Here is a 14,326-nt window from a genome sequence, read left to right as displayed (position 1 = left end):
AGTAGGCTTGAAATCACTATATGTCTACAACACTAGCCTCCTGAATGAGGCCGATGGCGCTGCTCAACACAGCGATCACTGCAGTTGGTGAACCAGCGTGATACATATATATATACGCTATGTGCTTTGGCATTGACTTTTTGCCCTGTAAAGCCCTAATATCCAAGATAGATCGCATAAAAACAATGCGATGGCTGTTTTTGAGGACAAAATTTCCATAATACATGGGAGTGTGTCGTAGACAACAGAATGAACATAACCGAAAAAAAAAAATTCAGTTATCATCCTCTTTCTCGAAAAATAAAGATAAACCGGGCTAGCCACGCCGTACAATCTCGCATAGTCACGGCGCACAACGTTTATAGATTTATAAACTTCGATGCCGCATGCTTGGACATGCGCTATATAGAACAAAGATATCTGTAATCCAGCACCTACCACTGCCTAGGACGCTCGCACAGTTCGTAAGCGATCGCTTTGCTGGACAAGTATAGTTCCCATTGTAAGGTATGCTGTTATTAGTAACCAAAACTATTTCATTCATGAGTGGAAACCTCATCCACCGAACCAAGGAGTCAGGCAATCTAATCTGCAGCTAACAGTTTGAACGCTTGTCAAAGTATAACAGCGCAGCTCCCATCGTAGCAGAATGGCACCCATGCTGTTACAATCATTGTGTATGCTTCATTGCTCCTAGACTGCAGCTTAGAACTAGAGCATAATACTGCAATAAGGCCACATTAGGGAATGGAGCTTTCAGAGATATACAATTGATATCCGAGGCTGATCGTAGGTTCAAACAGGCGCGCACACATAGGGCTGCGTGCTTCGTCTGCCTCAACGCCAGCAGAAAGTCCGGCCATACCGACTTAAAGCAGTTCAGTACATCTCACAGAACCGTTTTCCACGTAGAAGACGCCACGTCATACTAAATAGACTGCACGAGCATGAAAACAAAAGCCAGAAACTATGGCCAAGCTGTCATGCAAAACGGAGCACTCACCCAAGCCAGCATGCCGACTGCCCATAGATGGCACCACTGCATAGCAATATGGTGGCACCCATGAAAAAACGGTCTATAGGCGCTGCACGAGGCGTATATGTATAGTGCCTAGAATATACTGGCTAGTGTGCCGTCCATGGCCTCTCAGGTGGCACCGGATGCAATGAATGCTGGTGGCTGCTGCTAGGAGCGCTGCAGTACAGGTGGGTGCCGTGGCACCATCCGGTCTTCGTAACCCACCGTGTTTCCACGGCATAGGCAAGCGGGTTGCTGCGCTTCTTGTTTTTATTAAGCCGTAGCAGCAGCATAGTTCAAATGTGGGCAACTGATTACTGATTAGGGTTTGTTTTGATTACGACAGGCTTCTTTAGCGCTTGTTGCTTGCTTGAAAAGCTTGTGCTAGCTCAGCCCGGCTTCTAGCGGAGAACCTCATGTGTTTCATGCTGGCGAAGAGAAAACTTAATTTTTAAGGCCTTAGATCTCCATGTTTCAAGGTCGTGTTGTGAGGTACAGAATATATCACACGATCCAAGGAAGGCCAGAAGCGAACTAAAAGCATGTCCAGCTGAGATGATTAATGATTAGCAAATTTATTTATTGATTAGCGATTGGATTAAGGTGAATCAGGGGGAATAAGGAGGGTTAAGGTGGATTAGAGCGGATGAGGGAGGATTAGCATGGATTACAGTAAACTTCACATAGCGTTCGCCTTCGTGTCTCTTAGGCGATAAGTAAGGACACTTGTTTTTTATTCTAGCGATGATGGTAGCATAATTTTTTCAAGGGCAAGCTTTAGGCTGCATTTTATTATTCTAACAAAGCAAGAGAATTTCAAGGTTACGTTACTGTTCTATTAATGTTACATTAATGCATAACCATTCAAGGCCATTGTAACCGATCATCTTCTGAAATGGCTCGAATTTCGCTGTTCTTTCTTTTTATTTTATTTGCTGCTGTTTCTGCCTATTTATCTTATACTGTTGTCCTCATAGGTATGATTGTTTTTGATTGTTTGTAAACCATGTAACTATCTCCTCATCATGTCCATTGGGCCCTGAGGGTGTGATAATGAGTAAATTAGTAAGTTAGCCTGTAAAATGAAATGTGGTGTTCCTTGTACTATACATTCTTTATACCAGGTAAATACGTGCAGATTTCTTTTTATTTCTGATATCGTGAACGAAAATAGGAAACATGTCTTTTATTTGAGCGTAACAAAGATTTTATTCAAGCGTAACAGTCAAACGCAAGCACAATTAAGACAGCACTAGATATGAGATAATGCACACATACATGAAGAAGATAGATTTAGTGGCAGTGACGCAGTTTAAGAAGCTTCTGCCGTTGCCTTTGCACTTGCCTCTCTTTGTTGATGCCTTTTACAAAAACCCAAACCTCAATAAAACAGAGCTTTACAACTGCTGTCAAAGCCATGGTTTTTCATGCTCTGGGCACCCTAGTTGCGGAAACGCCAGTGTCTGGAGCTGACCTGAAAAATCAGCTAGACTCGCTGCATGTAACTTGTTTTTGCTAAAGAACACAGTAAAAGCACCTTCAATGGCCTTCACAGTGGTTGACAAGGTCTGACTAAGATAGACAAGGCCACCATTGTCAAAATGGGTATAGTGCAATATGAAGCAGCGTTGGCACTAGCTTCAGCTTTACTTACATAGAGGAATTAAGCCTGCACACTGTGTTCAAGAATTTTTTACAGTGATCTTTCGTGCAATGTACATAACCTGCACTATAGTAGTTCAAAGCACTACTGCTAATTTTTTCTTGTTTTTCTTTTTCCTGGCACTCACGAGGTACATGCTTAGGATACTCAGGAAATAGTGCTACGGAACAGTATTTGCAATGACGAAGAGGCGAGCAGTGAGAAGATGACAACGAAAAGCTATACACAAGTATATTTACAAGGGAATATGCCGCACTTGGCCAAGAGGCAACAGCCCGCGCTAGCCTACAATCGTCGTCGTCGTCTTCTCATTGCTCGCCTCTTCGTCATTGCAAATACTGTTCCGTAGCAATATCGTTGGTATGGCGTAGGGTTATAGGCGTGTTTTATCGCGGGAAATCTCGTGGCCAACGCCGTTAATCCACGGTAATAGAGAACGCACGCTGGACTAAACTGTTTTCTAAATGTTTTTCACAAATCACAGCAGTTGGTGCCAGCCTTCTGTCCGTTCTCCTGGTCATTCTAGCCCATTCTGCTACCGCTTCGTATCAGATGGTGGAGTGAACAAGGATACACGCCCTTTGTTCGAGCGGTAGCCGCTTCTACACAATGGCACAAAGCAGGTATTCTCCTCGCACTCTCTCTTTAGCTTCTTCATTTTTTCACCGCCAGCGCATAGTTCTCGTAATGACAAGCACACAAACACAGCAGCTACGCACTCACTCTTTTACAAAACCAAGAACAAACACGCAACGCTGTAATAAGACAGAAAACGCAAACATAAAAACTGACGCAACCACTGCGAAACTGATGTGCGAAGCAGACGACACGAGCAGTCTGTACCCACCTGTATGGCAGCGACTTCTGTCCGCCACCGTGGGCATTCATTGCAGGCGGCGCCATACTACGCCACTGAAAAGAGTGGGTGCACGGCACACTAGCCAGTATATTCTAGGCACTATAGTATGGGTGTGTGCGAGGCTTGTGTTGGCTGGTGTTGTAAGAGGCTTCGTCTAAAACGTGGATATGACTACACAAATAACGCGTTATTAAAGTAAAATCTACATAAAATGTTCCCATTGACGCATATTACATCTTCCAGTGAATTTTACTCACCTACAATGCATAACCAAGCGAAGAAAAGCAAGAACAGACGACCAATTGTTCCAAAGCGAGCATGAATCTTGTAGTCTGTCTTCCAACTTTAGCGGTCCGCTGATACTTTTCATATAATTGTACATGCAATAACAAGTTCTCATAGTTAAACAAAACATGCTTTTGTGTAATAATAAAGCTGAAACAGCTTTTTGCATGCTGTTTTAGTAGAAAATTTATCATTGTGAGAGATGGAACGGTGCTTGCCTGGCTCTCCAAGAACGACGCCTATCCAAATGCCGATATGCCGGCAGTCCCATGCATGCCACTAGGGTGCCTCGATGCGCGCGCCCTCTCGAAGGGTGGAGTCATTCTGTGAAGGGGTCAGTGCCGCCTTCCGACCGCCGGCCACCATTGCGCTCCCCACATTTTGTTACGGTCGGTCGAGAGAGACACGTGCACGGTGTTTTCTGGTCCGAAATGCCCCGGTGTTGCGTGCCCCAGTGCACGAACCACTCACAGAATGACTGGAAGAAGCACTGACTTCAGTTGAGTGCAGCATCTTGCATCATATTGGTGGCTTTCTTGTGAAAGTAATTTTGAAGAAAAAAAACTGCGAGCAGTGCAGGGCTGCAATGCTGGGCTCGATGAGCCATGAGCATGCATATTTAACTGCACTAAACGAGTATGTTCATGATGGCAACAACTTATGTTATCCGAGCGATGAAGTTATGAGCTTGCTCACATCCTGGGAAGAGCACTTTAAAGGAATCACGTCCTGGACTGACAACCTGTTCACCCTGAAGTCTCCTCTAAAGGCTGTGACAGAATATTTAATCAAGAGGGCTCAGTGCAGTCTGGAGGCATGCCAGCAACACAAGGATTCTCTGGAAGACATGCTGATATCAAGTTATGCAAGAGTATAAGGCTAAGCATTCACCTGGGCCAGCTCGAAGCGGCGAGAATTAGTGGGCATGGAAGAAAGACATGCGCTGCAGTTAATTTGTAGTGAGTTGTAGCACTTGTTGTTTTTGAAATCCTTAAAGTTCCCGACCAAATAAACAAGCTATCACATCGGAAATTGCTATCTATTGAATGCACTTTTTCTCAGTGTTAAGAAGCTGTGTGGCCACTTTATTTTAACAGCATGGATGACCGGTTTATAGCAATTACCAGTTGACAATATATTCGTGCAGAAAATATGCTAAACAGGGCTTTATAGTCAATTACTACGTGAGAGTCGTGATTTAGTGCAATATAAGCCCCATGTAAGGCACTAAATAATTTGGTATGTATTCAATATTTTGTTTACGCTCATCTGCATATTTACAGTAAGGTAAAAGAATTCAAAACAAAATTAAGAATAACCATGGAAGCACTGCTAAACAGAATACGGCCGCAAAATAACACGTTCAATGAAAGCGCATGCTATACACTCAAGCTAAACAAAAAATGCGCCAGAAATGGTTTATTTCGTAGTATTAGTGTGTAATATACCACAGAACAAATACAAATTACGTTTTGAACTACAATGAAGCAATAAAATCGGCCCGGATGTACAAGCTCCGTAGCTATCGCGCTCAACTGCTGATAATGAGGACGTGGGAGCCACCCGGCCGCGGCGGCCGAGTTTCTAAAGAGGTTAAGCGCATGGTTCTGTGTACTAGTTCGGTATCGGCCGCATGTGAATAAAACCTCAGGTGGTCGAAATTTCATATGCCCTCTACCACGGATCCATCACACCCCATGCTACGAAATCACAACGAAAGGCCGTGGATGTGATATTGGTTGAAATATGCGACGTTAAAAAATTCGCAAATGTCTGCACAGGTAACACAGACACAAACAGGTAAGACAGACAGGTAACACAGACATTCAGCCGTAAATGGGCTAACTGATGAATGATTCGAAAACAAGATTTGAAAGTAGGGTGTGCGATGACAATTATTCTTTTGTCCCGTGGCGGCACGCGGTTTGTCAAACAAATTCGGTTTTCAGCTGGCAGCCAAACAGTCTTTACACTTTCGTTAAAGGCTCGAGACACACACATACACAGCGAAAGACGGAGGGACTCGTGCCTGCGTATGTTTCGTGCCTTTAAACATGGTGAACAGTCACTAGCTAGCCCAACAAGACGTTCTTTAGGGGTCTGCGGGGCTGGCGTGGACGGCAGTTTTCTGCTGCCAGCAAGTCCAGTTGGAACTTCCTAACTAAAAATAAAAATGACAGAATATTAAACTGATACCTTCACACTGCTGATACGAAAATTTCGTGTTCTCGACATTAAAGCAACACACCTATCAAAGCGCACTGTACATGCAGCTGCGCGACGCCAGTTGACTGCCGATGGAGCGGGCATCATAATGGCGAACGCCGTAGCAGACGACGCGGTTGTCTTCACCCTGCACGGCGGCGGAGGGGAGCGCGTGCATCATGGCGCGCATCGAGGCATAGTTTCCTACAAAAATTTTTGTAGGAAACTCTATGCATCGAGGCACCCACGTGGAGGCACCCCATAGAGTTTCTCACTACATTACCTAGAGGGAAATCTGGCGCTGCTGCGCTGTGGTATGCATGGGAATGCCGGTATATTGTGGATTCGGAGTGGCATCGTTCTCGTAGAGACAGGACGCCTTTAAGACACGCTCGGCAAGTACCGTTCCATCTGTCACAATGATTCATTTTCTACTAGAACAGCACGTGAAGAGTTGTTTTAACTTTATTATTACGCGAAAACACGTTTTATTTAACTATGAGAACTTGTTATTGTGTATACGACTATTAGCGGGCCGCTAAAGTTGGAAGACAGACGACAAGGCTCGCGCTCGCTTTGAAACAGTTGGTCGTCTGTTCTTGCTTTTCTTCGCTTGGTCATGCATCGTGGGTGAGTAAAGATGTAATATGCGTGAATGGAAACATTTTATGAAGATTTTACTTTGAGAACGCGTTATTTGCGTAGCCATATCCACATTTTAGACGAAGCCTCTTGCAACACCAGCCAACACGAGCCTCGCAGACCATAGAGTTTCTCACTACAGTACCTAGAGGGAAATCTGGCGCTGCTGCGCTGTGGTATGCTATGATTATAATCAGTTAGAACTACTCATTAGTGCAAAAATAAAAGAGGTAAAAGGAGTAAACCGCTGGAGAGGAAAGGGGAAGCCACGAAGTTGGTGGAATAAGGAAGATAGAGAGGCCATCGAACAACAACGGTGGGCATCTCGGGAACACAGGGAAGCAAAGAGGGCGCAGTTATCTGAAGAGGAAATAGGCCAAAAATGGAAATATTATCGACAAAAGAAACAACAAGTGCAGGTCCTCGTCCAGGCTAAAATAAAGCAGTTCTCTGATCGCTGGCTGGCTGAAGTTCGCGATGTAACTAAAGGGGGGTCAAGAAAATTCTGGAACCATATAAGCTGGCTGGGTAAAGCTAATCACAGAAAAGAGGAACAGATTCACGATGCCGAAGGAAATTGTTTAGAGGGAGATGACGCTGTGAACTACATTGGTTCAGTTATAGCAGAGTCATTTAGGAAAGACGATAGGGTAATCGCCCCAAGTGAGGGAGCAACACAGAATAGCATAATAGAAAACAGCTTAGAATTGACCAATCTTAACTGGAAAAAGGCGGAAGCAAATGTTCCAAAATGCACGTCCGCGGGGATAGACGAAATTCCAATCAAGTTAATTAATGAACTTGGCTCAAGAAGCAAGGAAATGCTGATAAAAGCATTGGAGGCAGTCATAACAAATAAGCAAATTCCGCAGAGCTGGAAACAGAGTAAAATGAATTTGATTTATAAAGGGAAAGGTGATAAGAAGAACATAAAATCTTTCCGACCAATTACAATAACATCAGTTATATATAGGCTGGCGATGCACACGGTGAAATTAAAAATGCAGTCATGGGTAGAAAGTAATAGAATACTTGGAGAACTTCAGAACAGGTTCAGAAGTGGTAGCCGCTTAGATGATAGCCTGTTCGTGCTTACCCAGTGCATAGAAACAGCTAAGGCGGAAAATAGACCTCTGTATTTAGCCTTCCTGGACATAAGTGGTGCATACGACAATGTGAACAGGGAACTCCTGTGGAACATATTAAAAGCTGAAGGTATCGGTAATGAGGTAATTGATTTTCTACAGGTACTATATCGAGAAAATAATGTTGAAATAACGTGGGAAGGAATCAAGAGTACGACAACTGTCGAGGTTCACAAAGGATTAAGGCAAGGTTGTCCTCTATCACCGCTGATATGATAAGCATGGAAAGACGATTACAACGAAGCAATCTAGGGTATAATCTGTCGTACAGATTAGGCGAAAAGGTTGTTGAGCAATGACTACCGGGTTTAATGTATGCGGACGATATTGTACTATTAGCAGATAGCCAGGAAGATTTGCAAACTCTGGTTAATTACTGTGGAGACGAAGGAGACAGTTTAGGTTTCAGTTTTAGAACAGCTAAGTCCGGTGGGATGTTTTTAAACGATACAACTGATCAGGAGCTTACAATACAAGGCCATGAAATACCCCCGAGTGGCAGAATACAAATATCTCTGGGTATGGATAAACAAAGGGCAGATGTACACGGAAAAGCACGAACAGTCTCTCATAGCTAAAGGGCGAAGAGGTGCCGGGATAATGAAACATAGGGCATTGTGGGGGTACAACAGGTATGAGGTACTGAGAGGTGGTACTTGGAAGGGAGTAATGGTGCCGGAGCTTACTTTCAGGAATGCGGTCCTGTGTTTAAGGGCAGAGGTTCAGTCGAGACTAGAAGTAAATCAGAGAGCTGTGGGAAGGTTAGCACTATGTGCCCACGGGAAAACCACAAACGAAGCAGTACAGGGAGATATGGGCTGGGCATCGTTCGAAGCACGGGGAGCTCAGAGTAAAATCTTATACGAAAAGCGCCTGAGGAAATTGGACGATAACAAGTGGGCAGCTAAGGTATTTAAATACCTATACAGAAAGAGCGTTGACTCAATGGCGCAAAAGAACTAGGAAGCTAACCAGTAAGTATGCCAGACACGAGGACGAAGAAAGACAGAGCATTAAACGACAGGTTAAAAACGCGGAAGGTAAAAATTGGATAAATTCAATGGGAAAGAAGCATAGTGTTGAACTATATCGAGACTGGAAACAGCAGATCAGAAAGGAAGCGTTTTATGATAACTCAAGAGGCAATGCCCTTCTCTTTGAAGCTAGGTCAGGATGTCTTAGAACGCGGGGCTATAAAAAGAAATTTAACGAAGAAGACACATGTACTGTGTGTGGTAAATCTGTAGAAACAATAGAACACCTCATACTAAAATGTTATGGTATTAATCCCGATGTCGATGCGGCCACAGTCACGCTTCCTGAGGCCCTTGGGTTCAGAGATAATAGTCAGGTAAATAAATATGCGGTGGAAATTAGCAAAAAGCGACGGGAGGATTGGTGGCTCAAAAGCAGAGAGGTGACGTAAGGTTAAAAGTGTAGGAAGACGTATTTAAAGAAAATCGAGAATTTTAATCGAGCGCAGCAGCGCCAGATTTCCCTCTAGTAACACGGCGCACACCTCTAATTCAAACCGGGCGCGCTTCGCGGCCTGCAGGAATGCGCTGTGAGCTCTTTCGAAAAGCCCTCCGCGCAGCTGCCGCTCCCTCTGCAGCCGCCGAGCGGCGAGGCCGGAAAGCGCCGCATTCCGGCGCCTACCTGATATTCCGAACTGCTGACCGATGGCTTCCCACATGGCCTCCTTCATGGCGACGTTCTTGAATTCCGGCTCGTTGCGGTCGAAGAGGAAGCGGTGTTGCTGCACGGCGTCCACGAACTCCTCGACGGGGAACGCCTTGTCCCTGTTGCGGCGTCGCAACCGTGGCGACGCTTCCCGTTGCTGCTGCACGAGTATAATCGGCGGCGGCGGCGGCGGTGGTGACGGCGTCACGAGAGCGAACATGCTGCGGTCGGCAGTGCGCGCTGCAGCTTCTGCCGCCGTCGGGCACTGCACGCGTCGCCGCGGTGCGGCGGCGTCACGTGACCGGCGGGTCGAAGCGCGGCTGGCGGCCGTTCGACGCCCTCCGAAGCGTTCGCTTCGCAGTCGCGCGTGATCGTTTCTTGTTCAAGTAATATCCATATTTCATTGTCAGTTAGTGGCGTTAGTAATTGCTACAGGGCTGAGAGAAGAGGGCGCATCAATGATTCAACGAAGGGAATGTAGAAACGGACGAAATATAAAAAAATAAACAACTACGCGTGTCAGGAAATGAAAGGAAAGAGTATTCACTCATGCCTTTTGTCTACAGTAATGTTATACATGTTCAATTAATTGTAAAATTAGCGCAATAAATGAGCCATTCAGCTTTTATGATGACGCAGAATTGCCTGAAAGAGCTAAGGAACATAAAAGGAACACATATCGGTAGGATAGAACGCGCATACTTTACAACGAAATTGAGATGTCTTATCCCAATGTAACGATCCTGCGCATGTTGATAAGCTGAAAATCGGAAATATTATGCGGGATGATAATTTGTAAGTTTTACGGAATTTTAAACATCGCCTATGGCAGATAGCATTATTCTTGTCCTTGAGCTGGGTTATTCCAAGAGGCGGGCGTATAAATAGCGTGTGAACTTTTAAACACATATACGACTAATTAAAAATTAGTAATGATCTCCTTAGTTAATTATATTAAGGCATATGTTGCAATTTACAAATTGTAGCCGGTGAATTTGCAAGACTTATCCACTTTAATTTCCAGGGGGACACCAGTTTCGATGTATTATTTCCCAAAATGTGGCACGAAATAGCTTGCGTTTCAGTTACTTTTGAGCTTCAAGGAATAAAAGACCGTTTTGTTAAATAAGTAGGTGGAACGCTGCATTTTTACGGCGAGTTTGAGAACGTAGTTCAGAAATGGCGTTACTATGAACATTCATTCCAAATGGATACGCCTTGAAAACCGACCGGTTACAATTCTAAATTTGCAATATGTACCGTAATCACTTAAGAAGTAATTGAATTAATTTTTATTAATAATTGAATATGTGTTTCGATTTCGCATGCATGTCCGCCCCTGAGTAATCCAGCTTAAGGACTAGAATTATGCTACCTGCAACAAGCAATCTTTAAAAATTCAATAAAGCTTAGGATTGATCGCCCATATACGTATATAATCGACATACTTATACGAATATACATATTAGATATGGGCGAATACCAATGTTTCCGAATACGAATCGAATGCGTAGGAATAATAAGCATCGAGTACCAAATTGAATATCCAACGCAGACGCATACATTTACAGAAGAAAGTTTTGTTTTCGTGTAAGTGGGCACCACGCCTGCCCTGACTCGTGCAAGAATGACATCTAACTATCAGCGACAAAGTATAAGTCTTAAACACGAAATCACTAATTGCCAGTTGAGAAAACTGCACGAATAGAGAGAGAGTAAAACTTTATTAATGTAAATAAAACAAGGCACGATGGTTGGAGCCCCAATTCCAGGGCCCCACTGGCACGAGCGGCTCGCTGGGCTTGGTCCAGAAGAGCCAACTGGCTCTCCCGACCCTCGTCCGCAAGCCATGCCTCCCACTGCCTATTCCTCATTAGTGGATGTTCGTGTAATATGGGACTGTCTATGTGCGGAGGCCTCCTGGGACACTCCCATGTGATGTGGTTTAGTGTGGGTGTGTCTGTGCACCACGGGCACTCGTGAGTGAACCTCGTGGGGTGTATTCTGTGTAGGTGGTGCAGGTTGGAGTATGTATTCGTCTGAATACGACGCCAGTCCCTCTCCTGTTGGCTGTTTAAATCGGAGTGAGGATGTCCAAAACGTCTCCGCTCCTGCCTTTGCTGAAGGAGGATGCCACGAGAATTCGGTGGAAGGTCATCGCTAGGCCATGCCGTTGCTCGGACGTTCAAACCTCGAGCAATACGGTCTGCCCTAGCGTTTCCTGCCAGTCGCTCGTGTGCCGGACACCAGACGATAGTGTGGTGCCCCTCTAGTTGAGTGCCTAAAATTTTGATTACTGATTTGGGTGCCGTTCCTTGTAAAAACAGGCGGCAAGCCGCTTGTGAGTCGGATAATATGACAGCCGAATTGGTTTGGCGCTCGGCGTCCTGAATGGCCAAGGCGATGGCTGCAGTCTCTGCCACGCATGCCGAGGCGGTTTTGAAGGATGCCGTTGTTATGTTGTTGTTGCATGTAGAAACTATGGTGAAAGCGACTGCACGAATAGCTTCTCAACAGTTTTAGAGCCAGGTTGCAATTGAACTTTCCAAGAATGAATGGCTTCTCTATCACTAGCTTTCCAAAAAACACTAAATAAATGATTGCCTCAGATTGTGAAAAAAAAAAAGGTGAAAGCTGTCAGGAATACCAAAATGTTGGTTCGGCCGCCCTTGACAATAATTCAGCAATATGGCGCGTCGCTTCACTGCTTAAATGTCCATCGTATTGATGCGTCGTGATATAGATCATAGGTTGTAGCGTAAAATATTGAACTGCTACATGACTACGGACTGCCAAAAAATACTAAATGACAGACTGCAAGCAAAAATCACAGGTTGTCATGTAGGCTTCCGCGGCTAAACCGTAAACAAAGTTTGTATTACTAATTTTGTTTCTACTTTGCCTCGAAAACTTTTGTCATTGTCCAACTTGTGATAATTTGCTATGCTTTTTTTTTAGCGGACGGAGGACAGTAACTACACTTTAACAGTCGGTAGTTGCGAAATATTTGGTTAGTTTTCAAAACTGAAAGCTTCCGAATAGTTCATTTTCGAATGTGAATGGAATAGTTGCTTGATTCCCATTCGAAACTTGGAATACTCACCCACCCGCAGTACATATACACACTGCAGGCCAGAGGCGTAGCCAGAGGGGGGGGGGGGGGGTGCTTATGGGGCATCAGCCCCCTCCCCCCCCCCCCCTCGAAATTTTTTCGCGCTGTCCATGCACCGCCGACCAAAGCAACCCCCGGCGCCGGAAATCATTTTGGATTTTGTCTAGAATGCCTTTTTCACGCTCGAAAAGACATTTCAGCGCGAAAATTGCGAACTCGGGCTGGATTTCGTAGCAACGCCCATGCACCGGGAGTCACATAACGCAAGTAGCCCCCTCCGAGCACAAAGTTTCAAGGGCGTTTTGATGGCGAACGGGCTCGCCGCGACATCTCGCGGAAGCCGAGAAACCTACGGAGCGCGTGGATGTCAATTTCGAAACTTTATGGGTATAAAGTTATATAACCTTTTGATGCGAAAGGGGCATTGACATTTCCAAACGTGTGCTTTAGATTTTCAATTGCGGAACTTTGTCGGTTTAATGTTCCTATAAATATTTGACGCCAAAGGCGCATTGACTTTTCCAAAGTCTTACATAGGAACATACAACGAGACAAGCCAAATCGACACACTATCAGACAAGTTGACAATGCACGCAGAGAGGTCCCATGAGACGAAGCGTTGTGGTGGTTCATTCGCGGCGTCATGTCATAAAAAAATACCAACATTTTTTTTTTTTTACGTGCGCCAAAGCATCCATGTCAAGACACTAAAGCCATCCAAGGTAACTAAGCTCTTATTTATTTTTTTCTATTTTGACTTTTATTCGCGACGACACATTGAGCCTCTTCATTTTTTTTGTACTCGCTACTCACAGTCTGCCAGAGCCAGCCATAGCGCATGCATATTTCTCGTTTTGCCCCGACCACTGCGCGGCGCACTTCGGTGCGCGTTCGGTTTTCTCTGGCCGAATGCATTTTCGCCTATCAGAGTTTTGGACCCTTTCTAGCTAGTAGACGAGAAAAAGAAACAATGGTCACTCGCCGCCATCACTGTGGAGACTCGACGGATTGCACCGCATTCGCTTGAGCGCAGCCTCTCCAGAAAGTCTTGTCTCGTCAGTATACCGAGCAGTATGCGCATGGTTTTCGGTGGACCAAGCGTTTCGCGTTTTCTTCGATATTCTTTTAGTAGCCACATTAGGTACCCAAAGTAGGCATTCGATTGTGGCCAACATACTTTCATTTGCGTTTTTTTTTTAGAGCGCAGCTCTTTGGCATCCGTTCCTGGGTTTCGCGTCGGCGTTGTCGTCGGCGTTGTCGTCGGCCTCGTAACCAGCTCCGCCCCCCTTCGCTGGAGTGGGAGACGAAGGACGCGAGCCGCGAATGGCGGAGACCAATGAGAGCGGCCCCTTCAGTGACGTGCGCGCGCGATGCTGGTGTCATGCGGACCCTCCTTACGGCTCGATGCGCACTCGTGTCTGGTCTCAGCCGATCCGCTCGTTTCGTACTATCGTCTGCTCGCGCCACAGCTCTCGCCCGCGCCTGTTTGGTTCTGTTGGGTCGGTCTCGTTCGCGCTTGTTTTGGTTGTTATTGTGTGAGATTGTTTCTTAATCTGATTGTATGCGCTATGCGAATTGTATAGTACTTTCTGGAAGCCACGCGGCACCAGCGATCACACTGGAACCTTTGACGAGTCATGTATAAACGCCGGCTCGCTTGATCCGCAGATCAGATTTTCGACCATTACCGACTCTGCTACATGTCTCTCTCAAATTC

The 14,326-nt window shown here is 45.3% G+C and overlaps 2 protein-coding genes across 9 annotated transcripts in view; one reads left to right on the top strand and one right to left on the bottom strand.

Moving 5' to 3' along the window:
- LOC135917043 (G/T mismatch-specific thymine DNA glycosylase-like) overlaps positions 1-9,591 on the top strand; it is a 436,020-nt gene extending 426,429 nt beyond the window's left edge. For 2 of the 5 annotated variants that reach the window (XR_010569157.2, XR_011515000.1), the window contains 2 exons: positions 3,166-3,304; positions 9,373-9,591. The gene's annotated coding sequence lies outside the window, so the exon portion shown is untranslated. The remainder of the gene's footprint in view (positions 1-3,165; positions 3,305-9,372) is intronic. The other 3 variants (XR_010569158.2, XR_010569159.2, XM_065450530.2) reach the window with 3 other exon arrangements.
- Positions 1-10,089, bottom strand: part of LOC135917044 (uncharacterized) — a 153,722-nt gene extending 143,633 nt beyond the window's left edge. The window contains exon 1 of one of the 4 annotated variants that reach the window (XR_011515001.1): positions 9,474-10,043. Coding sequence is in view for 3 of the 4 variants with exons in the window: in XM_065450538.2 (XP_065306610.2) it covers positions 9,474-9,717 (244 nt within the window). In the remaining variant the exon portion in view is untranslated. Of the gene's footprint in view, positions 1-9,473 lie in introns of all 4 variants that reach the window. The other 3 variants (XM_065450538.2, XM_070539811.1, XM_065450537.2) reach the window with 3 other exon arrangements.
- Positions 10,090-14,326: the final 4,237 nt, after the last annotated feature.

Source organism: Dermacentor albipictus, chromosome 6 (assembly GCF_038994185.2).
Source record: "Dermacentor albipictus isolate Rhodes 1998 colony chromosome 6, USDA_Dalb.pri_finalv2, whole genome shotgun sequence".
NCBI classification, from domain to species: domain Eukaryota; kingdom Metazoa; phylum Arthropoda; class Arachnida; order Ixodida; family Ixodidae; genus Dermacentor; species Dermacentor albipictus.
This window is presented reverse-complemented; position numbering and strand designations above follow the sequence as displayed.